Source organism: Cyclopterus lumpus, chromosome 14 (genome assembly GCF_009769545.1).
Source record: "Cyclopterus lumpus isolate fCycLum1 chromosome 14, fCycLum1.pri, whole genome shotgun sequence".
NCBI classification, from domain to species: Eukaryota; Metazoa; Chordata; class Actinopteri; order Perciformes; family Cyclopteridae; genus Cyclopterus; species Cyclopterus lumpus.
In genome coordinates, this window is record NC_046979.1 from 21,466,552 (window position 1) to 21,494,003 (window position 27,452).

Sequence of the window (27,452 nt, forward strand, 5' to 3'; positions counted from 1 at the left end):
GATATGTACTCGTCCATCGAAGCCTTCTCCGGAATAGACAGGCTGTACAGCCGACTGCTGGGAAGGGAAGCCCCAGGGCGGAGGTCAATTGCACAGTCGTACGGCCTATGTGGAGGGAGCGACTGAGCCCGGGTCTTGCTGAAAACCTCTCCCAGATCGTGGTACTCCGGAGGAATAGAGGAAACGTCCGGGGGAGGGACACTGGGGATTGGTCGGGGTAACGGGCTGGGGGCTGCCTGTAGACACTGGGCGTGGCAGGAGGAACTCCATTCCAGTATCATCCCAGAGGACCAGGCAATGTGTGGCTCATGCTGTACAAACCAGGGGTGCCCTAGGATCACAGGGGCCAGTGGGGACTGGATCAGGTAGAACTTGCGGTTCTCCACATGGTTTCCCGCCACAGTGAGGGAGATGGGACGGGTGCTCTGGGTGATGCGGGCCAGATGGCGGTTGTCCAGTGCAAAGGCCTCTACGGGCTCCTCCAGTGCTTCTAGCGGGATGTTAGCCTGGGCAGCGAACTCCGAGTCCAGGAAACACTCATCCGCCCCAGAATCGAGGAGGGCCCCCACTGTAATCCGCTGATCCGCCCAGGCCAGGGTGACGCTAATCCGCCGGCTCGGTGGTGCAGGACTACGGGAACAGGAAAGGTGACTCACTAGGATCTCCCGAGGTCCTGGTGAGCCTAATCTTTTGGCCGGGTGGGGCAGCCGCTGATGCGATGTCCCTTCTGGCCACAGTAGAGACACAGGCCTGCCCTGAATCGGGCCTCCCGTTCGGTTGGGCTAAGGCGCATGCGTCCCAGCTGCATGGGTTCCTCGCCAGTCGTCGTCTGTGATGAGGGCAGGACGGGAGTAGGGGGAGTAGGTTGAGCTACGGCGAGGGTCCTCTCCTGTGTGCTGGGTCTGTGGGGGGTGGGAAGGGATCCCCGGAGGACTCGCTCCCGCCTCCTCTCACAGAGGCGTCCATCGATGCGGATGGCGAGGTTGATGAGGTCATCAAGGGAAGAGGACTCCTCCCGTGTGGCTAGCTGGTCTCTCACCGCCTCGCTGAGCCCCCTCCGGAAGGTGACCCGAAGCGCAGGATCGTTCCACCCACTCTCCGCAGCGGCCAACCTGAACTCCACCGAGTAGTCCGCCACTCTGCCACCACCCTGTTGGATACTGCTCAACCGGGCACCGGGGTCCTGACCACTGGCTGGATGATGGAACACCTTACGTAGCTCTGCCACAAACTCCCTATAGGAGAGACAGAAGCTGGCACCCATGGCCCAGGAAGCGGTAGCCCACTGGGCTGCCCGGCCGGCGAGCAGGTTAATCACATACGCGACTCGAGCGGTGTCAGAGGTGAACCTGCTAGGCTGGTGAGCGAAAACCAACTCACACTGCATGATGAAGGTGGCACAAGTCTCAAAATCACCCTCGAACGGTCGGGGGCTGGAGAGGCTAGGCTCCCGTGGTACTGGGTTGGAAACCGCAGGGTTAACCGGAGAGGGATACACAGGGGGCGGGTTCACAGGCTGGTTCAGCGGCTGGGTGGTGAGGGCCATCGTCAACGCCCGCAGCTGTAGCAGGATCTCGGCTTGTTGGTCTGCCGATGCCGCCTGCTGACGAGTCAGGATCTCCACAGAAGCGTGGAGCGGCTGGACCTGGGCTTGGAGGTTCTGCACGGCAATGGAGGCCGCCTCCAGCTGGTGAGAGTGGGTGTTGGTCAGATGCAGCTGCCTACTAAGGGCAACCTGAACAGAGCTGGACAATCCACTCTCTGTGTCGGCTGGGGTCGTCATGGCGAGTTCGTACTGTTAAGGTTTGTCTCTGACCCCAAGCGCACGACAACAGCAAGGTTTAGTTCTAGCCAAACACACGGCGTAGTTTATTGAGCACAACAAGTCACTTAGAAAAGAAACACAAAAAACTCAAAGTGTCCCCTTAGTCCACGGGTGATCGAACATCAAACCCCAAAAAATCAAAGAAAATACTCCACACAAAAAGTCAGCAAAGACACGAGGGAAAGTTCAGTGACGACACAAGGAGGAAAGTCCACGGACATCATGGCACGAACTCGCAACGTCAACACAGACAGTCCTGATCTTTATCCCCCCGAATACAACGAGCTGACGAGCTGCAGCCGTGGGACGAGCTGAGTGGCTTCAGGTGTGAGTTGGAGCGCCCCTGGCTTGTCCCCGCCTCCAAGCCCGTAGCTCCCTGGCAGCGCGCTCTGAGGTACCGGGTGTCACTGTGTGAACGGGCTGAGGAGGGAGTCCGGCTGGCTGAGTCCTGACACAAACATCTGTTCAGGAATGATACTGGCAGACAGTCCTTCAAGTTTAGGGTCGCCACTTTTTTCAGTGCTGTGATGAATCTTTATATTTAAACACTGATATTTTGAGAAGCTTCCTGTCATTCCTTTACGATTCATTAATCCATTCAGGATGCTCTCACACCTAAACTTTCTGGTGTTTTCAGGTGGCTTTAGTCCAGTTCCAATCAATGATTTTAGCATGGGTTCAAAAGATAAATGACTGTCGTCTATCATTATCGACCGATGATTGAGATCATTTGGCAACCTGGCTCTTTTTATGATTTCTTTTTTGCAGTCTTACTGCTCATAGTCAGCTCGTGGGACATCTGAGAATGTAAATAAACACATTAGGTTTAGTAAAATACAGAATGCTCTGCTGCCAGTCCCCAGAATTTGATTTCCTCCTCACAGCTGATAATGCAGGATGATCAGAATCACCAAAACCGAGTCACTTGTCATGACTTCATGTTTACAGCTCTTGGTTTTTAAAGCCAGTGTTGAACACAACATCTGAAAAACATCATATTACCTTTTTTCTCTTGGTCCGAACCAAATATATATTTCGAAGAGTCATTAAAAACCACCTAGTTCAGAGTGCGGACTGGCAGCTGGGAAGGTGCCAGTCCAAACTCTTGAGCAAGTCACCCAACCCCAAACTGCTCTGTGGTCGCTGTATGATATGTTACATGCAGAGACTACTGTACTGACCCCGTTGCCTATCAAAAAAATGTCACTATGGTTGCTTGACGACTAAGTTTAGGACGCATGCGATTAACGATTCATGTTCAGGTTTTAAATGTAAAGGTAATTTATTTTATTTTATTAATGTTGTACACTTTTTAACACAAACCAAAAGATATGTTCTCTGTCAAAACCCATTTGTCAAAAAAGAATTAAAAACATTTGTTCTCACAATGTCAAAAACGGTGTTCTCCTGCCAATCTAGCAACCCCTGGCCCTAGTGCTCCTCCTGATTATATTGACCTCTGTCCTAATTGACAGCGACCCTACGCCCCCCACAAAACAAAACAAGCAACATGGCTCTACATTTACCTTTTGTTTAGTGCTTTGAGCAATGTGTGTGACCATATATGTTATATATAGATCATAAAGAAGTTCTACATCTCTGCTGTGTATCCCTTTGGCATGGCTGCTTAATTGGCACATGTCATATGTGGTTTAGTTTGACTAAAGGCATGTCAAAGGTTCCAGATGTCATTGGTAGGTTTTAATGGTTTCATGTGTACTCAACAGGTGACAGGACTCCTCTTGAGCTTTACATCAGATAGATCATCTGTTGGAGTTCAGGAAAGACTACTGTCTGCAAAGACAGTCATGTTTTCACACATTTCTTCAATGGGATTTTTATGTGATCATTTTATTGAATATTTTCTCTTTTCTGTGTACTCATTTCTGTGGATTAGTAACAACCACACATGTTGTGTGGTTGTTACTCATATTTAGATAATCACAGCTCTGTGATAATTGATGTAGAGAAGGCTGCCATCTTGTGGAGAGAGCGAGAGAGACTTGTGATGAATCATGCTACAAATCCGGTCCCACCAACACTTAACGCAACAAATCATACGTCATCCTGTTCACATGCACCAATAGTGGCTAACTGAAACCTAAAAAACACCTCAAATTATTTTGAAAAACAGGCAGTGCCCCTCATCTGCTCCTGTGTGCAACTGCTTCACTTGAGTTTGATTATAAGTTGAGGTGGAGTAATGTGTGTGTGTGACGTGTGGAATACACAGATGTAGTTGGAGCTCCAGTAGAGTGAGCCAGGAGACTTGGTTGAGTGTTGTTTACATCTGTCTTCATCTTATGCTCAGCATTCTGCGTATGTCAGGTGTGATTCAAGAAAGACTTGCTTCAGTTTTTGAGCTAAAATCAGGGTAGGAAATTTACATTTTTTTTCGGGACTGACTGAAATCCAGGGGCATTTATACAAAAATTGGGGGCTTGTGAAATAACATTTAACCGTTGTTCAAAATAATAAATATATTTATTTAGGCGTACAGTATATGAGCAACTGTCATCAAATGACAATAAGAAGACTATTAGGCAGTAGTCTACAGATTGAAAGTGTTTTCTTAGATTTTTTTTAACAAATAAAACTGAAATCAGACAATCAAATTAAATGTTCTTCTTATTTCTTTGTAGTTATTTATTGTTATTACATTTGTTAAACAACTATTAACAATTAACATTAACATTTAGGCTTTCTTCTCACAGCAGATTCTACACATGCTGCATCTTCTTCTTCTGGTCCCTCCAGTGAGATCATCATGAGGTCTTCCACTGTGTTGAGATTGAACAAACAAAAACAACAATAGTATGTTACATGTGATAAGGGACTTAATCTAAACATGTAACCCTGGAAGTCAACTGCAGTCTCAACTAATTGTATTTATCCCTAAATAGAGGATTGTTGTGAACCACAAGATGGCGGTAACTTATGAGGATGTGGCTGCACTCTAGCTAACATTAGCTAGCTAGCAAGCGAGCCTAGCTAGCGAGCCTAGCTAACGTTAGCTAGCTAAAGCGAGCTAAATAAGTTCAAAAATAATGACTACTAGTTATGACTCACCGGAGGCGATGGCCATATATTTCTTGACCTTGTCGCTCCCCTTGATAAAGTCCGCAGAAGAATTCAACGTGTGCTGGTTGACGACGAACATTTGTCCTCCCACTCACAGGAGCTCAAGAAGCTCCACTCGGTTCATCACGCACACGCAACATCGAGGCGAAAATCCAAAACATGATATGGCAACTGGAACGGGTCAGGGCTACGATGTTTTTGACAAGTTCGTTAAATTATCATAATTATTAGAGAAAACATTTTCTGCCCCTCTCCTAGTGATATCAGGGGCAACATTATATTTCTTAGGGGCAGTTTTGCCCTTTGCCCTCGTGTATTTCCGACGCTGGCTAAAATCAGAATCAGAATCAGAATCAGGTTTAATTGGACAAACAAGGAATTTGACTTGGTAAGGTGACTCTCAGTGTGCTTATACAAAATATACAACACAATACAATACAATACAGTATACAAATATACAACTTAATACAAATATACAACACAATACAATACAATACAGTATACAAATATACAACTTAATACAAATATACAACACAATATACAATACAATACAATACAAACAAACAGTGCAATAGACTAAGGAGTTTAAGAGTATGTACAGGTGGAATGGCTATAAAATATAAAATAAATATAAAATAAATATCTGAAGTTGTCCAGCTCTAAAGTCTAAAGACAGGTTTTGCCAATGGTCTGCATTAGCTTGGAGTGGTTCACTATCCACATCCTTACTGATGAAGGTGTGAGGCTTTACGTTGTATAGTGTGAACATTCTTTGTTATGCACTACTTGACGTTGTGCATCTGTTGTACTGCATGATCATCATAGCAAGGACTGCTGCAGATCTCAGTACTTTATTATAGTCGCACTGTCAGCTAAGTTATTCCTCCCACACTTGTGAGGTCATTGAGACGCCCACACACTTAGCCTACCCTGCTGCAGCGGACTTTGCTTTACCTCAGCCTCGTGGCTGACCTTACAGGAAATTGCAGCCTCACACGCACAATAGTTACTCTTTTCAGACTCCTATCCTGCTCTGAGCAGTGAGTAGGCATGGAATTAACATGAAGCTGTGGGTTATAATTAATATATTACTGTGTTCTTCTAATGCAGTTCCATTGCTGAATCTCATTTGGTCCGTTTCTCAGCCAATGAGGTGTTTATCTGCACTGCATCGTTCATTAGCAGATGTATGCAGTGTGTGGTATAGAGATGAAACGCTATGCAAACTCCAAAATTATCACGGTTAGCAGTATTATTGTGGTATTGTTAAAATGTTTCAAAGAGTACTGAAATACACATGCACCTTATTATTGTTATTAATAATAATATTATAATTATTATTTTTGCATTTGGCTAATTGCAATGAGCCCAACTGCTATAGATAACCTTTACAATACAATGCAGAAAATAGCGTGAGTCAGAGCTTCAAGCTTTTACTCCTTGCAGTCATTAGTTTTAATCCCCATCTCACTGTTCCATCACATTGGGGTAAACCCAAGTTATCCACCCACTATACACTGTTCCTCTGTTACATTTAGATAATCTCTTGCTTTCAACATTCACAGTTTTGTCTCCAGTGCAGCTCTCCAAGGGAAGGGGAACATGATGTGAACTCTCAATGCTGTGTGATATTATTTTAAAACAATAAATTGCTTTAACTCTTACTCTCCAGTCCTCACATCACAACAACTCTGTTTTATTTCCTCTTTATTTGACTGATTCACAAACATGGTGAGAGTTAGATATTGGTTAATAACCTGCACAAATTCTTCTCCTTTTAACAGCACCAATCGGACTATATAACATCTTTTTTCTAGAGGGAGGAGAGAGCCAGAGGACTGAGAATGGATGTATTACCATTAATTGGTAGCCTGTGTGTGCTGGGAGATAGAAGGATTAGCTGGCACCGTGGAGGAGGGCTATCTGAATAGATTAATCGCTCCCCAAAGAAGCACAGCTACACAGGAGCCATGAGTCCCCCTCCACCCACCTGTCATGTAAGCACGAGGACAGCAAATCAGCATTGGGACTTTGCGTATTCACTGTAAAAAGTAGAATTTTGTATTTCTTAAAAGGCAGCTAGCAGTAAAGTTGCATATTGTTCATGTGTCAAAGAGGATGCACATCTCCTCAGATCCACTGTTGAGTTGTTTAGGAACCCTAAAAGGCCAAGAAAGCCAAAAGTGATATGACCCCTGAACCATGTATGTGGACATTCTAATATACTACAAAGCTTTACTTCTGAAACTGCTTTTTATTCTACAGTCACAATACATATAACAATTCATTTTTAATACAGTCACTAGTGCAAAGTAAGTACATTTACTCAAAATCTGTGTACCCTAGGCTAGGGTGTAGGGCTGGGCAAGGGAACACAATCTTCTCTTCCTATATTGATAATTTTCACATCTTAGATAGATAGATAGATATATACATTTTTCCATGCAGCAGCAAGCAGGGGTGGAGTACACATAAAATATTAAGTATGACAAAATGCACAATACATAAAATACAATAAAATAGCAGAGCAGGACATATTCAATTCAAGTCCCTGCAGTAGGTGATGTAGAGGGTGGTCTGGGTTATCCAATATAGACAATCATTTCTTCTGTGTCCTTCTCTCCACCACCTGTTCTGGATACTCCTGTTTGCAGCCAATGATGGAGTCAGCCTTCCGCACCAGTTTAGTGAGTCTGTTGGTGTCCCCGGCTCCAATGCTGCTCCCCAAGCAGACTACAGAGAAGTACAGAGCACTGGTCCAACAGACTGGTAGAACATCGCCAACATCTTGCTGCACACATCGAAGGATCCAAGTTTCCTCAAGAAAAAGAGTTCCCTCATCCCCTCCTTGTAAACAGGTTCAGTCTGTCGTCGATGGAGACACCCAAGAACATACTTCTCCACCATGTCCACATCCTCTCCCAGAACTCTCAGTGGTTGTGGGGCCGTTGTCTTCCTCCTGAAGTCCACCACCATCTCTCCGGTCTTGGCCATGTTCAGAAGCAGGTGATTTCTGCCGGCCCACTCCACAAAGTCCTCCACTTCCCGTCCATCCTTTATACACCTGACCACTGCAGAGTCATCAGAAAACTTCTGCAGATGGCATGACCCCGAGTTGTACTGGAAGTCAATGGTGTACAAGGTGAACAGGAAGGGAGACAGGACAGACTCAATATTTACATGCTCCCCCTTGGTCGTGTCATCAGCAAACATAGGATGTCCTTCCACTGTTATGCTGACGACACACAGCTTTACATCAAAACTGCCCCAAGCCCCTCTGCAGCCATGTCACATCTCACCACCTCTCTTGGGGAGATAGGTGTAGATGAGCAACGTTCTCCAGTTAAACAGTAGCAAAACTGAAGCCCTCCTTGTTGGCACTTCACACCAGGTTCAGTGATCCTCCATAACTCATCTCAGGTCATACCCCTCTCCTCCACAGTCACTAATCTGGGAGTTAGGTTTGATCCTCACCTGACCTTTAATGACCATAAAACACCTGTGTAAAATCTCCTTTTATCATCTCACAAACTTCTCCAAACTCCGCCCCATTTTAACCCTGTCAGATGAGAAGTAGCTCGTCCACGCATGTATCTCCTCTAGACTGGACTACTGTAATTCCCTCTTCACTGGGACTACTGGCAAGAACATCCAGAAACTGCAATACATTCAAAACAGCGCTGCCAGGATCCTGACGAGAGTCTGGAAATATGAGCACATAACACCCATTCCCCACTCACTCCATGAGCTCCCTGTCTCAGTCCTACTACTCACCCATAAATGCATACATGGACATGCACCTCCCTACCTACAAGAACTCATTACTCCCCAAACCTCTACCCACACCCTCAGATCCACAACCAACTCGCTCCTCCAGGTCCCCAACACCAAGCTCCGCTCCATGGGCGACCGGCCTTTTGCTTATGGGACAGTCTCCCTGACCACGCGAGGGCAACACAGACTCTGGACTCTTTAATACTGGCCTAAAAACCTTTTTATTCAGGAAGGCATTTTAGACTTTGTGTTAAGTCACTGTCAGCTATTTTCTTTATTAGTTTGTTTTGGCTAGTATGAACTGACTCTGTGGCACTCCGAGATTCTTTTGAATGAAAAGTGAGTTACAAATCAAATGCATTATTATTATTATTATTATTATCATTATCTTAACCACAGAGTAACGTTTATCTGATGTACTCCTGTGTGAATGAAATACTTTAAAAAGTAAAAGCAGAGCGTGATAGAGCTGATTGGCGGTGTGACTAACAGGTGAGAGTGATAGAGCTGATGAGAGGTGTGACTAACAGGTGAGAGTGATAGAGCTGATGAGAGGTGTGACTAACAGGTGAGAGTGATAGAGCTGATGAGAGGTGTGACTAACAGGTGAGAGTGATAGAGCTGATGAGAGGTGTGACTAACAGGTGAGAGTGACAGAGCTGATGAGAGGTGTGACTAATAGGTAAGAGTGACAGAGCTGATGGGAGGTGTGACTAATAGGTGAGAGTGATAGAGCTGATGAGAGGTGTGACTAACAGGTGAGAGTGACAGAGCTGATGGGAGGTGTGACTAACAGGTGAGAGTGATAGAGCTGATGAGAGGTGTGACTAATAGGTGAGAGTGATAGGGCTGATGAGAGGTGTGACTAACAGGTGAGAGTGACAGAGCTGATGGGAGGTGTGACTAATAGGTGAGAGTGATAGAGCTGATGAGAGGTGTGACTAACAGGTGAGAGTGATAGAGCTGATGAGAGGTGTGACTAACAGGTGAGAGTGATAGAGCTGATGAGAGGTGTGACTAATAGGTGAGAGTGATAGGGCTGATGAGAGGTGTGACTAACAGGTGAGAGTGACAGAGCTGATGAGAGGTGTGACTAATAGGTGAGAGTGATAGAGCTGATGAGGTGTGACTAACAGGTGAGAGTGATAGAGCTGATGAGAGGTGTGACTAATAGGTGAGAGTGATAGAGCTGATGAGGTGTGACTAACAGGTGAGAGTGATAGAGCTGATGAGAGGTGTGACTAATAGGTGAGAGTGATAACGAAGGTGCTTGAGCCCTAATGACACAATATATATATTCAATTCAAGTCCCTGCAGTAGGTGATGTAGAGGGTGGTCTGGGTTATCCAATCATTTCTTCTGTGTCCTTCTCTCCACCACCTGTTCTGGATACTCCTGTTTGCAGCCAATGATGGAGTCAGCCTTCCGCACCAGTTTAGTGAGTCTGTTGGTGTCCCCGGCTCCAATGCTGCTCCCCAAGCAGACTACAGAGAAGTACAGAGCACTGGTCCAACAGACTGGTAGAACATCGCCAACATCTTGCTGCACACATCGAAGGATCCAAGTTTCCTCAAGAAAAAGAGTTCCCTCATCCCCTCCTTGTAAACAGGTTCAGTCTGTCGTCGATGGAGACACCCAAGAACATACTTCTCCACCATGTCCACATCCTCTCCCAGAACTCTCAGTGGTTGTGGGGCCGTTGTCTTCCTCCTGAAGTCCACCACCATCTCTCCGGTCTTGGCCATGTTCAGAAGCAGGTGATTTCTGCCGGCCCACTCCACAAAGTCCTCCACTTCCCGTCCATCCTTTATACACCTGACCACTGCAGAGTCATCAGAAAACTTCTGCAGATGGCATGACCCCGAGTTGTACTGGAAGTCAATGGTGTACAAGGTGAACAGGAAGGGAGACAGGACAGACTCAATATTTACATGCTCCCCCTTGGTCGTGTCATCAGCAAACATAGGATGTCCTTCCACTGTTATGCTGACGACACACAGCTTTACATCAAAACTGCCCCAAGCCCCTCTGCAGCCATGTCACATCTCACCACCTCTCTTGGGGAGATAGGTGTAGATGAGCAACGTTCTCCAGTTAAACAGTAGCAAAACTGAAGCCCTCCTTGTTGGCACTTCACACCAGGTTCAGTGATCCTCCATAACTCATCTCAGGTCATACCCCTCTCCTCCACAGTCACTAATCTGGGAGTTAGGTTTGATCCTCACCTGACCTTTAATGACCATAAAACACCTGTGTAAAATCTCCTTTTATCATCTCACAAACTTCTCCAAACTCCGCCCCATTTTAACCCTGTCAGATGAGAAGTAGCTCGTCCACGCATGTATCTCCTCTAGACTGGACTACTGTAATTCCCTCTTCACTGGGACTACTGGCAAGAACATCCAGAAACTGCAATACATTCAAAACAGCGCTGCCAGGATCCTGACGAGAGTCTGGAAATATGAGCACATAACACCCATTCCCCACTCACTCCATGAGCTCCCTGTCTCAGTCCTACTACTCACCCATAAATGCATACATGGACATGCACCTCCCTACCTACAAGAACTCATTACTCCCCAAACCTCTACCCACACCCTCAGATCCACAACCAACTCGCTCCTCCAGGTCCCCAACACCAAGCTCCGCTCCATGGGCGACCGGCCTTTTGCTTATGGGACAGTCTCCCTGACCACGCGAGGGCAACACAGACTCTGGACTCTTTAATACTGGCCTAAAAACCTTTTTATTCAGGAAGGCATTTTAGACTTTGTGTTAAGTCACTGTCAGCTATTTTCTTTATTAGTTTGTTTTGGCTAGTATGAACTGACTCTGTGGCACTCCGAGATTCTTTTGAATGAAAAGTGAGTTACAAATCAAATGCATTATTATTATTATTATTATTATCATTATCTTAACCACAGAGTAACGTTTATCTGATGTACTCCTGTGTGAATGAAATACTTTAAAAAGTAAAAGCAGAGCGTGATAGAGCTGATTGGCGGTGTGACTAACAGGTGAGAGTGATAGAGCTGATGAGAGGTGTGACTAACAGGTGAGAGTGATAGAGCTGATGAGAGGTGTGACTAACAGGTGAGAGTGATAGAGCTGATGAGAGGTGTGACTAACAGGTGAGAGTGATAGAGCTGATGAGAGGTGTGACTAACAGGTGAGAGTGACAGAGCTGATGAGAGGTGTGACTAATAGGTAAGAGTGACAGAGCTGATGGGAGGTGTGACTAATAGGTGAGAGTGATAGAGCTGATGAGAGGTGTGACTAACAGGTGAGAGTGACAGAGCTGATGGGAGGTGTGACTAACAGGTGAGAGTGATAGAGCTGATGAGAGGTGTGACTAATAGGTGAGAGTGATAGGGCTGATGAGAGGTGTGACTAACAGGTGAGAGTGACAGAGCTGATGGGAGGTGTGACTAATAGGTGAGAGTGATAGAGCTGATGAGAGGTGTGACTAACAGGTGAGAGTGATAGAGCTGATGAGAGGTGTGACTAACAGGTGAGAGTGATAGAGCTGATGAGAGGTGTGACTAATAGGTGAGAGTGATAGGGCTGATGAGAGGTGTGACTAACAGGTGAGAGTGACAGAGCTGATGAGAGGTGTGACTAATAGGTGAGAGTGATAGAGCTGATGAGGTGTGACTAACAGGTGAGAGTGATAGAGCTGATGAGAGGTGTGACTAATAGGTGAGAGTGATAACGAAGGTGCTTGAGCCCTAATGACACAATATATATATTCAATTCAAGTCCCTGCAGTAGGTGATGTAGAGGGTGGTCTGGGTTATCCAATCATTTCTTCTGTGTCCTTCTCTCCACCACCTGTTCTGGATACTCCTGTTTGCAGCCAATGATGGAGTCAGCCTTCCGCACCAGTTTAGTGAGTCTGTTGGTGTCCCCGGCTCCAATGCTGCTCCCCAAGCAGACTACAGAGAAGTACAGAGCACTGGTCCAACAGACTGGTAGAACATCGCCAACATCTTGCTGCACACATCGAAGGATCCAAGTTTCCTCAAGAAAAAGAGTTCCCTCATCCCCTCCTTGTAAACAGGTTCAGTCTGTCGTCGATGGAGACACCCAAGAACATACTTCTCCACCATGTCCACATCCTCTCCCAGAACTCTCAGTGGTTGTGGGGCCGTTGTCTTCCTCCTGAAGTCCACCACCATCTCTCCGGTCTTGGCCATGTTCAGAAGCAGGTGATTTCTGCCGGCCCACTCCACAAAGTCCTCCACTTCCCGTCCATCCTTTATACACCTGACCACTGCAGAGTCATCAGAAAACTTCTGCAGATGGCATGACCCCGAGTTGTACTGGAAGTCAATGGTGTACAAGGTGAACAGGAAGGGAGACAGGACAGACTCAATATTTACATGCTCCCCCTTGGTCGTGTCATCAGCAAACATAGGATGTCCTTCCACTGTTATGCTGACGACACACAGCTTTACATCAAAACTGCCCCAAGCCCCTCTGCAGCCATGTCACATCTCACCACCTCTCTTGGGGAGATAGGTGTAGATGAGCAACGTTCTCCAGTTAAACAGTAGCAAAACTGAAGCCCTCCTTGTTGGCACTTCACACCAGGTTCAGTGATCCTCCATAACTCATCTCAGGTCATACCCCTCTCCTCCACAGTCACTAATCTGGGAGTTAGGTTTGATCCTCACCTGACCTTTAATGACCATAAAACACCTGTGTAAAATCTCCTTTTATCATCTCACAAACTTCTCCAAACTCCGCCCCATTTTAACCCTGTCAGATGAGAAGTAGCTCGTCCACGCATGTATCTCCTCTAGACTGGACTACTGTAATTCCCTCTTCACTGGGACTACTGGCAAGAACATCCAGAAACTGCAATACATTCAAAACAGCGCTGCCAGGATCCTGACGAGAGTCTGGAAATATGAGCACATAACACCCATTCCCCACTCACTCCATGAGCTCCCTGTCTCAGTCCTACTACTCACCCATAAATGCATACATGGACATGCACCTCCCTACCTACAAGAACTCATTACTCCCCAAACCTCTACCCACACCCTCAGATCCACAACCAACTCGCTCCTCCAGGTCCCCAACACCAAGCTCCACTCCATGGGCGACCGGCCTTTTGCTTATGGGACAGTCTCCCTGACCACGCGAGGGCAACACAGACTCTGGACTCTTTAATACTGGCCTAAAAACCTTTTTATTCAGGAAGGCATTTTAGACTTTGTGTTAAGTCACTGTCAGCTATTTTCTTTATTAGTTTGTTTTGGCTAGTATGAACTGACTCTGTGGCACTCCGAGATTCTTTTGAATGAAAAGTGAGTTACAAATCAAATGCATTATTATTATTATTATTATTATCATTATCTTAACCACAGAGTAACGTTTATCTGATGTACTCCTGTGTGAATGAAATACTTTAAAAAGTAAAAGCAGAGCGTGATAGAGCTGATTGGCGGTGTGACTAACAGGTGAGAGTGATAGAGCTGATGAGAGGTGTGACTAACAGGTGAGAGTGATAGAGCTGATGAGAGGTGTGACTAACAGGTGAGAGTGATAGAGCTGATGAGAGGTGTGACTAACAGGTGAGAGTGATAGAGCTGATGAGAGGTGTGACTAACAGGTGAGAGTGACAGAGCTGATGAGAGGTGTGACTAATAGGTAAGAGTGACAGAGCTGATGGGAGGTGTGACTAATAGGTGAGAGTGATAGAGCTGATGAGAGGTGTGACTAACAGGTGAGAGTGACAGAGCTGATGGGAGGTGTGACTAACAGGTGAGAGTGATAGAGCTGATGAGAGGTGTGACTAATAGGTGAGAGTGATAGGGCTGATGAGAGGTGTGACTAACAGGTGAGAGTGACAGAGCTGATGGGAGGTGTGACTAATAGGTGAGAGTGATAGAGCTGATGAGAGGTGTGACTAACAGGTGAGAGTGATAGAGCTGATGAGAGGTGTGACTAACAGGTGAGAGTGATAGAGCTGATGAGAGGTGTGACTAATAGGTGAGAGTGATAGGGCTGATGAGAGGTGTGACTAACAGGTGAGAGTGATAGGGCTGATGAGAGGTGTGACTAACAGGTGAGAGTGATAGAGCTGATGAGAGGTGTGACTAACAGGTGAGAGTGATAGAGCTGATGAGAGGTGTGACTAATAGGTGAGAGTGATAGGGCTGATGAGAGGTGTGACTAACAGGTGAGAGTGACAGAGCTGATGAGAGGTGTGACTAATAGGTAAGAGTGATAGAGCTGATGAGGTGTGACTAACAGGTGAGAGTGATAGAGCTGATGAGAGGTGTGACTAATAGGTGAGAGTGATAACGAAGGTGCTTGAGCCCTAATGACACAAACAGTAATAGCGTACTCTGCAGTATTGCAGGTGTGCACTACTGAAGAGCAGAATTCATGCTATCTGGCCCTGCTGCCAAAAACACTCACCAGATTGGGATTTTGTCATTGTATTTTCTGATAAAGCCTATGGATTAATAGTTAATGCCAAGGCTTAACAGATACTTCCACTGTTAAAGTATAATTACATGATTACACATTTTAGGATGCACGTTATCCTGTTATATAACTTTATTTTATTTTTTTCTTCTGTTTTGACCCACATTTTACATACTGCCAACATCTGTTAAAATATACTTTAGCCTCAATGAAGGTTTGATCCATAAACCATGAATTTGGAGGACATTCATACACACAAGTATGTAACTGACAAAGCTGGAAACTACTTATGTTTAACTTTGAAGAATATAATGTGAACAGTGTAACAGTCTTGCATCTTGAATCTAAATGATCTCAGGAGGACAATAGGACTTGCACAAGCATTAAGACAAAACATAACTTCTGTTTTGTCAAACAAAACAAAGATATTGTGTAAAGATGCAAAGAAAATGTAATTATGTTTGAATTAAAATCATGTTTAAACATTAGGTTGATGATGCTGTTATCAATGGAACTTCCTTAACTGATAATAACAATACTAACTTTTAGTTGCAGCCATTAAATGTTGGTTAAACCTCGTACAAAGGGATTGGCTCTAAATGTGCACAGTTTACTATCTCACTGAGGCTTACAAATGGAATCCCTCTTGCTTGTGGGGATTTCCAGCGTGGACACGTGTATTAGACACACATACACCCTGCAATAGTACTTAGCTTTCCTCTGCAGGGCTCATGATGCCTCGTACATGCAGGCTACATGCCTGAAGTCATGTGCAGTCATCTGCTCAGCAGCACAGAGAGTGAATGGACATTCCAGAGCTGCTAGTCGCTATCTTATTGTCAAGTTCTTATTACCTACACTTGAACAAAGCATGATAAAAACACTACACTGGTGTGAGAAGCAGGCTTTGTAGATATCAGAGGGCCAAGGGTAGAGAACAGGATGCCAGGCTGGAGAGTCGTTGAACCCCTTTAGAGTGGAGAAGTGGAGTTTTGTTCATTAAGGGAGAGTTGAAAGGACTGCTGGCTGTGTTAAGCACAGAGGAGGGCTGCATTATAAATCAGCTATGCAGAGTGTAAGGTCATTGTCTGCATTGAGGGGAACAGGCGGCCTCTATGTCTGAGGATTAGGCTCACCACCAGGCATCTGGTCCTCTCACAGCACACTGTTTCACTGGATAGCACGCTGCAACATGACCGGAGAGCGCCGGGAGGTTTTACTGCACTGTGAGTTACTCTTGACAACTTACTGCCTCTGTATATTTCTGAAAATAAAACTAGGGTCACTCATTGTTCGCGCTCCCTTCACGCCTAGCTATGGATGGTCACAGTTGATGGTTTTGAGTGCAAGGCAGTGTAGAGAGAATAGTATTTGAGACCAACTGTCATGGGGACATAGAGGTGAGTCTGGTTGGATCTTTTCTTTCGTAAACTATTTTTATTCTTATATGTTTTATGTTCTGATAAAAAGCCATAACTTATTTATTTGTGTAAAGACAAGCTACATTGGATGTCATGCCCTGTACTGCAGCATTTAAGTATAATTCTACGTGCATAACGTTATGCGGTCATAATCATCAAATGAGTGACGACTAACAACAACTGGTTTTGTACCACATATACTCACCCCCACTACACCAACCATTCAATAGCCTTTGGGGATTTGCATCCATTTAGCTGTTTTAATTTGCATCCATAATAGCCTGTTTTCATTTGAATTACAAAAGAACTCTGATCGTTTTTTGTGGGTTTGTTTTACGAAAAACATTATTAATATTTATTATAGATGTAGATATATATTTTTTTTTTAAAAACAATTCATGCAATCTTTTGTGTGATAGTATTGGGACAGAAGAATGACCTGATGGGTTTCCTTGAGATCTATTGAAATGTGAATGTAGCTGATGGCTTGTTCTGGGTCTGGTTCTTTGGTAAAACATCACCAGCCATTGAAGAACAATATGACCTGAATTGGATGCAAAGAGCTCACATGCAGATGCTTTGTGCTAGATACCGATAATGATGCACCAATAGATGTTGAGTTCATCGGCCCAGAAGATTCTAATGCAGTGAGGCTGATACAGCCGTGACTCATGCAGACGTTCAGTCAAAGTAGAGCATGCAGACATTTTTGCTCTCATATGGTCACCGGACTGAATGAAAAATATCAATTTGATATCCATCCATCCATCCATTATCACCTCTTATCCGGGGTCGGGTCGCGGTGGCAGCAGGTTCAGCAGGCCGACCCAGGCTTCCCTCTCACCCGCAACACTTTCCAGCTCATTCTGGGGGATCCCGAGGCGTTCCAAGGCCAGCCGGGAGATATAATCCCTCCAGCGTGTCCTCGGTCTTCCCCGGGGCCTCCTACCAGTTGGACGTGCCCGGAAAACCTCTAATGGGAGGCGTCCAGGTGGCATCCTGACTAGATGCCCGAACCACCTCAGCTGACTCCTTTCGACACGAAGGAGCAGAGACTCGACTCCAAGCTCCCCCCTGATGTCCGAGCTCCTTACCCTATCTCTAAGGCTGAGCCCGGCCACCCTACGGAGGAAGCTCATTCCGGCCGCTTGTATCCGAGATATCGTTCTTTCGGTCACGACGCAGAGTTCGTGACCATAGGTGAGGGTTGGAACGTAGACCGACCAGTAAATGGAGAGCTTTGCCTTCCGGCTCAGCTCCCTCTTCACTAAGACGGACCGGTACAGCGCCTGTTTTACTGCTGCAGCCGCACCGATCCGCCTGTCGATCTCCCGCTCCACCTTACCCTCACTCGTGAACAAGACCCCGAGATACTTGAACTCCTTCGCTTGGGGTAGGCAGTTTGCCCCCACCTGGAGGGAGCAATCCGCCGGTTTCCGGCAGAGCACCATGGCCTCAGATTTGGAGGTGCTAACTCTCATCCCTGCCGCTTCGCACTCGGCTGCAAAACGCCCCAGTGAATGCTGGAGGTCACGGTCCGAGGAGGCAAACTAGACCACATCATCCGCAAACAGTGGATGATGTGGTCCTGTTTGCCTCAATTTGATATGTCCATCCAAAATGTTTGGTACATTTGTTGCATATGATGGTTGTGCTTTTTCTATTTTGACTTCTTTCTTACCGAGTCATGTTGAGTTTGTGTAGCAGGGAAGCTTTGATGTCATGGCAGTGTCTATTGGTGTGTGTGTGGTGGGGGTTATTGTTTTATTATTAATATTGCTGGTTATCAGCTTGTTCTGTACGTACACTGTTAATGCATTACAGTCTGCCTCCCCAAACACCAAAACCTCATAATTACATTATGTATTGCTGCAAAAAAAGTCACTTTAAACAATACAAATCTTGTGAGGCAGCGGTAACTCCTCAAAGACAACTATTACAGTGGGACTTAATTGATTGACAAATTTGGGTCTTAGTATGTTTTCCTGGTCATCATAATTAATTAAAGGTCACAAAACCTTTGCTGTAAGAGTAAATACTCAAACAGTTCCCATTGCATGTTTGCTGTGTGTGTATCATGTTGTTACTTAGAATTTGAAGACGGAGGCCAGCTGGAAAGGGATGGAGAATATATTGAGAGTATATGTTCATGAAACCATGATTACATCTGAAAGGACATATTCAACGCCTGGCTTGTTGGGTACATGTTTGGCCACTTAGTCCTTTTATAATTGAGTATTTAAGATCCTGAGTTCAATCACTGACAGCGCCTCTCTTTGTGGACTGCACATTCTACATATTGGTTCCCCCCCACCCTAAAGACATGACTATACGGAACACATGGTCAAAGGAATATACAATATCTATACAATACATTTCTGAGTTCTGAGATTCAAAAAAGTCAACACATACTGAAAAAAGATAGCTCATTTCTAAAATGTAAAAGATAAAGACAATATTCAGCTTCAATCTATATTTGTTGGCATTTAGCCTTTCAAGAATAATATTTGTACTGCTGTCAAAAAAATTGCTTGCTCCTCAGCTTGCTCCTTTATTAACAGGACGGTCTAGCAGCAATCTAACACCACTATAAAGTACACTTATATACAATATTACCACAATAACATCAAATCATATTTTTTGTGTGATGTCTTCATAACATTTGACGATCCAGAGCTTCATTCAAAAACCTCAATAGAATACTTCAAGTATGAGAATACTAATGCACATGTAAATGAACTGTTTTAAATATTGTACACATGGTCTGAGGTGAGAACAAATTCAGGTACGAATATATAGATGAGTCCCGAATTTGTATGTAAAATGTTCATACGCACAGATGTGTTTGTGCATTAGGTCCATGGTTGGTTTTATCAGTGGAAAATTGAGGACAGTGCATTAATGGTTTCTACAGGTTTTTCTTTTTTATTAATTTGGGAAATGCTAATGAACTTGCATTTGTAGAGCGCTGTTCTAGTCTTCCGACCACTCAAAACACTACATGTCATCATTCACCCATTCACAAACTGATGGGAGGGGCTACATGCACGGTTCAATTCAATTCAATTTAGTTTATTTTGTATAGCCCAGAATCACAAATTACAAACTCCCCTCAGAGGGCTTTACAATCTGTACACATATGACATCCCTGACCTTTGACCTCACACCGGATCAGGAAAAACTCCCCAAAAAAAGAGAAACAACCTTTCACAGAGAAAAAAGTGAAGAAACCTTCAGGAGAGCAACAGAGGAGGATCCCTCTCCCCGGATGGACAGAAGCAATAGATGTCATGTGTACAGATGAACAGCGTTACAGAGTTACAACACATTCAATGAATATGACAGAAATTATGAATAATTAGTAGGAGGCATCTACCACAATCCAGACCTCCACAATCCATGTAAACAGAAGGTGTCACCTGTCCATCAAGACTAACTAACATTCACACAACATTCACACACACCGATGGGAGGGGCTACGATGCAAGGTGCCACCTGTCCATGTCCGTAAGAACCATGGCTGCTTTCACAGACATTGTTCTCACAAACATATTTGATTAGACACATTTTGTTATGAAGTGTGATGTTTTTATACAGAACCTAACGTTATTGATATTGAACTGTGATATTGTCAGTTCCATCATTTGTATGTATAATACGATCGTTGTAGCTCAGACAGGTCAAACTGGTCCCCACATCAAATGAGTTTTGGTCAGTTGACCGTGTTGACTGTGGAGAACATCTGAGTCATTTAATATCTCTGTTTCACAGATATCCAGGAGTTCTATGAAGTGACGCTGCTAAACACACAGAAGAGCTGTGAGCAAAAGCTGGAGGAGGTCAACCACATGGCGGACAAGTGGGAGAAGAGTGTTTCTTTACAAAACTCTGAGCTCGCCTGTCCAGTGGAGGAGGTGAGTCTCTAAAACTTAGACATACATGGAGTGGAGAATGCTCTCTATATTTAATGACCCTGGTCCTGCCTGACACCTCCTGTTATTCTCATTATTGTTATTATTATTATTCGTTGCATTGTTATAAGTATTGCCAATACCATTACTGCTTTTATTATCATTTCTATTTTACTATATCCACAGCAGCTGCTATTTGTGTTAGTTGTAACTTTTTCATCATGCCTACTACTCATTATATGAATTCAATTCAATTCAATTCAGTTTATTTTGTATAGCCCAGTATCACAAATTACAAATTTGCCTCAGAGGGCTTTACAATCTGTACACATATGACATCCCTGACCTTTGACCTCACACCGGATCAGGAAAAACTCCCCAAAAATAACCTTTCACAGGGAAAAAAGTGAAGAAGCCTTCAGGAGAGCAACAGAGGAGGATCCCTCTCCCCGGATGGACAGAAGCAATAGATGTCATGTGTACAGAATGAACAGCATTACAAAGTTACATAAACACATTACATGAATATGACAATGTATGAATGGAACTCCAATCCATGAAACAGAAGGAGGTAGAGAGGAGGGGGCGGGGGGGCATCAGCAGGGCCAACGCGGGAGACCGGCTCACCAGCATCAGACACCTCCAGGTCCAATGGACCCTATGAGAGTTACATAAACACATTACATGAATATGACAATGTATGAATGGAACTCATTTCTTTCATATGCATTCAATGTGTTGTAACTCTATAACGCATTATATTATAACTATAATGTTGTTCATTCTGTGCATATGACATCTATTGGACTTCTGTCCATCCTGATAGAGGAATCCTCCTCTCTTGCTCTCCCAAAGGTTTCTTCCTTTATTCTCCCAGTTAAAGGGTTTTCTAAACCGATGTGAGGGTCAAAGGTCAGAGGATGTCGTATGTGTACAGATTGTAAAGCATGAATCAGACAGCATCAGCAGTAACAGCAGCAAAGCATGAATCAGCAGTCATGCTGGACATGAGGTCCAAAGCCTTTAAATAGATTGCCATGTCACTGTAGGGAGATGTGCTGTTTGTGGTTCTCTGTAAGGCTAACTGCATCATGGGATACTTGACATTCAGTCTTCAGTCAGAAGCTGCTTAAATAGAGCAATTTAAATCATAGGCTCATCAGTCATGAAGCTATACATTAAGATTCCATTTAAATATTAATGACTAAAACTGATTATCGTGAAACGACTGTAACATCTTTTACTTTCAGTTCATAGTTCAGCTTACTCGTAAATTACAAACTAGAGGTGCGGAGTGTGATGAAGATGATGGAAGACACTATTGAGTCGCACTATGGGAAATGTAGTAACTCATGTTTTTGGACCTTCCCCCACAGTGAAGACTAAAAGTCTGGATATCAGGGCATCTCTAGGCTCTACCAGTCAGCATGGTGGAGTCAAAACACATACCGTAGTACTTTTTATGCATTTGATACCTTCCACTTCTAGTTTGCACGAAGCATAAGACTGAAATTTAATGTTAAGTTTGGGGTAATATTGTAGATATTATCGGCAAACCACAATTATGCTGCTGAGATTGAAATAGTATACAAGAGAAGACTTCAACATTCAACAGAGAGGGAGAAGGTTGATGTATGCACACACTGTGACATTCTAATTAAGGGGAATGAATAGAAGCTGCCGAGTGAGGCCATGAAGGACTGAAAAAGCATGAAAGATGAATCAAAACGTTGCTTTGCTTCCAAGAATTACCAACACAGACCAGGCGTGTTTCCTAACAGCATGTTTTTTGCCAAAAGTCAAATGTCATACCTGCCATATTTCTGCAACAACAGTAAATAATTGGTTATTGTGTCATAAACAGATCGTTCAAAATAGCCCCTCTGTACCAGCAGGGGCTGCTGAGCCACTTTGATGAGGTCATCCAGGAGGACCAGGATAGGGGGGATTATAAGAGTTGTCAGAGGTTGGTGACCCCACCATGAGGTCACCAGTCCACTGCTGTTATATTCCCTGCTCTGTAACCACAATCATCCCTCTGAAGATTACGCAAACACCCTGTCAAATAATGAGATGGCAGATGGCCCTATCCAAATTAATGAACAGGGTCAACATGGGTTATTCAGATATAGAAACAGCTATTAGATGATGTATGCAGTTTGTAAGAACCAAAGTAATCAAGCGTGTAGTTCAATAAAGAAACACAAATATAAAAAGAAGTCCCAGTAAGGCATTGAATCCATTACTAAAGTCCATTTCTAAATGCATGCAAGGATACATAAATATAATGAATTGCTTTATGAAAAAAGAAAAGATGATTCTTCATTCATAGTGTAAAGATATATCCAGAACTTTGGGTCCCGTGGCCGCAGGAAATCCAGGATTCAATGAATTAAAGTTGAACAATATTTAATGTCAAAGATAACATTCATATAGCGTTCTCGATCATGGAGCTGGTAAGGGAGAGCTCTCCACAGACGGACACCGCTGCTCCCAAAGCATCTCTCTTTCAGCCCGGAGCAGCGTAGAGCTCTAACTATTGTCTAAACAATAAAACATCATTCATTCTCATGCACCATACAGTTAATCATTACATTTGTCATCAACAGTTACAATAATAAAACAGTGATCCTCTCTTATGCTTTATAATACATTCCTCCAGAATATTCCTCATAATATCCCTAATTAATTATCATATCTTTCTTTATGTATTAATTTAAAACATAAACTTTCTTATTTACATGTGCAAGTATATATAAAATCCACTACAACTCAACTATAGTGAATATGTTTGTGGACATTTTTACTCCTCCTAGCAGCCACTTAGAGTAAACTAGTCATAAGTCAATGTTTTTTAGGGGTTGAGGCGGCAACCATGAGCTGCAACATCCCAAGTTCAAATCCTTATTTCATCTCTTACCATCATTTCCTGACATCTCTCCACAAGGTCCCCAGTATAAAATGTCCAAAAGATAATAACAGAACAAATAGTATGAATTATTTTCTGAATCCTTGTGGTATTTTGGATCTAAAATGTTGTTTAATATAATTGTAAGTTGTCTACTGACATTACCAGCAGATCGTGCCAGGTGTATCTGGAATAACATGCTTCATGAAGAGTTAAATGGCTAACAGACATTATATAGTACAAACTACATTGATGTCAATGTCATCGCTTCACTCCTAGGATTGCAGGGCTGAGTTTTTCTTTAGCTTAATATGACTTTTATTTGTTAAATTGAATAAATGAAGAACACAGTTGCATTTGAAGTAAGAAGCATATATATATAGCTGTTGGTTTAAAGCTTGCCTGCGTGTACTAAGGGTTTGTAGGGTGTCATAGTGTGCTAGGGATTTATTTCTGGTTTCCACGGGCACATGTAGGCTTACGCTATCCAAGCTTCTAATTAAAGACTTACCAGACCTGCAGACAGACCAACCAGCCAATGATGACCTCTCTCTCACCGCCAATTCTCGCATGACAACTACATCCTCCTTTTGTGTTGCACATTAATTCAATGTGATATACATTTGTATTTGTTGGTTACAAATGTCATATACATGATTAAGATTAGATATATTTACAGTCAGAGAATTTGACATATTAGACTATATCTTTGCTTTTTTTGCTTTTGAGTATGTAATGTAGGCATCTCTCTGTCCCAACTCAACTTCAGTGTTAAACCTCTCATACAGTGAGAGCCTTTAGCAAAGGGCTTGAATTATCACAATGCATTCAGGCTATACAATACTGGCCCATTTGTTACCTGATCTATTGGCTGTTCCTCAGGTGTGTGTGTGTTTCAGTGTGACTGTGGTGGCGTAGAGATACTTATGCAGCTGTTTGTTGTCTCTAGCAGGGAGAGCAGAGCAGCTCAGAACCCAGCGGGATGGAGAAGAGAGAGATCGGTGCCAAGGCGTCTGAGGTGAGTTCTCTCTGGAAGCCTTGCCTTCCTTCTTTGTGCACAGAGTGTGTGTCTGTGTCTTGATTTAGCTGTGTGGGATCATTTGCATTCTATTACACCGGCTCACCAATTGTGTTACCATTGCCAGTCTTTTTGATTTCACCTCATCACCACTCATGGCATGGTATTAGGTGATTAGGAACTGCACAGCTTCTTTTTTCATATGGAAATTAAAAAGTTTCTGTGCAAGTTAGGTTGACTGTCATTGGGAATCGTACACCTCTGATAGTTTTTTCAGGGAATCTCACTTTGCGTATTGTTTGTTGTGGTATGTTACTAATTACACAGTTCAATCAATACGTTGAAGTACTTGCCGCTGTATGTTTGTCCTATTTTTTCTGTCATTGTGTTTTGTTCAGAAGATCAGAAAGTGAAAAACGTATCTGTAGAAAAGGTGACAATACTTTACATTTTAGTGAAGAAAACATAGGATTGAAATCAGGGATCTGCATGAAGCCCCTATTTCATTGTCATCAAGTTAGCGTGAAGGAATTCTGAGAACAGACCTGAGAAAACTTATGAGGAAAGGGTGTTAGGGTGAGGTACAAGCTAGTTTTAAAGTCAAGGAGTACCGCGGGCCTTTGACTAAATCCTTCAAATAGCATTGTTGTTCACGTAAACAGGCAAATCCAAATGTATCACACCTAGCCTGTGGATATGAGCGACAGCCCTAACGAAGGAGGTTAAAGCATTCCTCCTCTCTAATGCAATAAGTGTGAGCTGCCAGAGCTGCACCACCTGGAAAGATTAGCCCTGGTGGAGGGAGTCTGAGCCGCTGAGTGAGTTCATAGCGACCGACAGGACATCGCAGTGCCGGGCTACTGCTTCGTCCACAAATGAAAGCAGTAATTAAGGTCAAATTCTGCAACAGACCTCTTCATCGGGATGGCTCCTGCAAACAGGTACTGGGGCAGTGTTGGTGGTAAATGTGTTGCAGTTCAGAAGCTTATTGTAGTTATAGTTCCTCTCGAGAGTGAATTAGATTACTTGGGAGTTACTAACAGACGGGGCAGGTTACTGATTCTTATATGCTGTAAGATCTCACATGGTAGTACTTGCCGGTTGGATGTATGTGCATATGAAGAGTATTAAAGTTAAAGTATGTTGATTATCTTCATTGACAAATGCATTTGAAAGATTTTTAAAAAAATCTGTGACTTTCTGAAGGACAGACATTAGTTCCTTCTTTTATTAAGTCCTTTTATTGAGTAAAAAGTCAAAAAGGCAGACACAAATTTGTGTTCGGCTGGATATATAAATGAACAGTTTATAGAAAATCCATCTTTCTCTTACATTGCATCAGTAAAGCCAAAGTCACGTTAAATCCTGGAATCCAATAGCAACACAGTTTGAGGTGTATTTGATCCCCTTTGGAACACTGCACAGATTAGATGCGTTTTGCCTTTTAACGACACAGAGTTGTTTGTGCTTTTTGTTTGTACTTTTACATCATACTGCTGTAACTCCTATCATGCGTCTGTGAGCATTAGTCAAGATTGAGTTGCATTTGTTTTTGGACAAACTCTGATTCCAATGCCGCGCTGCATTTTGCCCTGAAATAACTGTATATGAAAGTGTACAGTTTGCAAGTCTTGATGACTGAGAAGTGGTTCTGTCACTTCGTGGTGACAGAACACATCTGGAGACAAAGAGTTGACGTTGTCGTTGTAGGTGGTGATGCTGGTTTGCACTTTTGGCCAAAATCAGTTCTCTTGCAAAGAAACAAAGAGGAACAGCACCTGTTACGCAAGTAGTTGTTATTAAGTATTAAGTTCAATTATTTTTCTTTCATTCTGTCTTTCTGCTTTCATCAATTCAATTCAGCAGTTCATTACAGCCTTTGTGTATCATTCATATTTGGTGCATCAACATTATATATATATATAATATGTGGGGTATGGTGATTAAAAAAGAGCCATTCTCACCTAATGATAGTTTTTTCACACCGATATTTTCTTTTTTTTCGTTCATAATTGGATAATTTAACTTTAATGTTATCATTATTCAAACATTTCTCTACAAAACAAATATTACAAAAATAATTATGGCCATTTTAATTGAGGATAATGTTTTAACTGCAAATCAGAAGTAATTTGGCCGCATGCCCTAATTTCAGAGACTGCAGTATTATTTTATCTAATCTTTAATTTTAATTAAAAATATCCTTGAAGTTCCACTTTAAAGATTGATCACAACAGTTCATATATATATATTTTCTCTTAGTGGAATTCGTACCACACTATTGTTGGTCATTTTAAAGAGGGCTCACTTAAGCCTGTAGATTATATTGCATTTTGTATTTGCTCCTAATTACTTATTATTAAACCAGGAGAATCACTCACTTTATTGTGGCTGTTGCATTATGATGTTGCCTTTGTCAGTCTCCACAGAACAAGACGGAACCTTCTTGTCAAATCTGAATTGTGTATAATAGAAATGCTGTGGACAATACACATTATATGGACAAAGTCTTGCATTACTGCAATCTATTATACAAAGAAAAACAATTTTATTTTGATGTGAATGACAGATACAATAACTGTTGTCAAAATGTACAGTTTCAATTACATGGGCCTGATATTCCATAATGATGGTATTTCTATTTCATTTATTTAATAATTTCTTTGTCAGAGTCAATGCATAACGTCTGTGTATACACATGGACATAGACACAGTTACCTGCATGCACACACACACACACACACACACACACACACACACACACACACACACACACACACACACACACACACACAGTAAAAGTCTGTCCCAAAGTCAGTGCTGCAGATCAAAAAGAGAGCCAGTGTGTTATTATTAAGTTCCAGCAGTCTGCCACAGCGAGCATGGGAATCTAATTCATTCCGCTGAGCTGACGTTCTCGTCCTTCACTCTCTTCCCTTGCTCTCTCTCTCATCCCATAACACTGCTTCGTGGTTCCGCCCAGGGAGAGGGAGAGAGAGGGAGAGAGAGATGGAGAGGCATAGAGAGAGAGGCAGAGAGAGAGAGAGAGAACTAAAACCAAGAGACAGAGGAG

At 43.3% G+C, this 27,452-nt stretch overlaps 1 protein-coding gene across 1 annotated transcript in view; it reads left to right on the forward strand.

The window, feature by feature from the left end:
* LOC117742780 (disks large homolog 1-like) overlaps positions 1 to 27,452 on the forward strand; it is a 93,147-nt gene that overhangs the window by 22,924 nt on the left and 42,771 nt on the right. The window contains exons 4-5 of the mRNA XM_034550411.1: positions 20,314 to 20,456; positions 24,311 to 24,379. Coding sequence (XP_034406302.1) covers positions 20,314 to 20,456; positions 24,311 to 24,379 — 212 coding nt within the window. The remainder of the gene's footprint in view (positions 1 to 20,313; positions 20,457 to 24,310; positions 24,380 to 27,452) is intronic.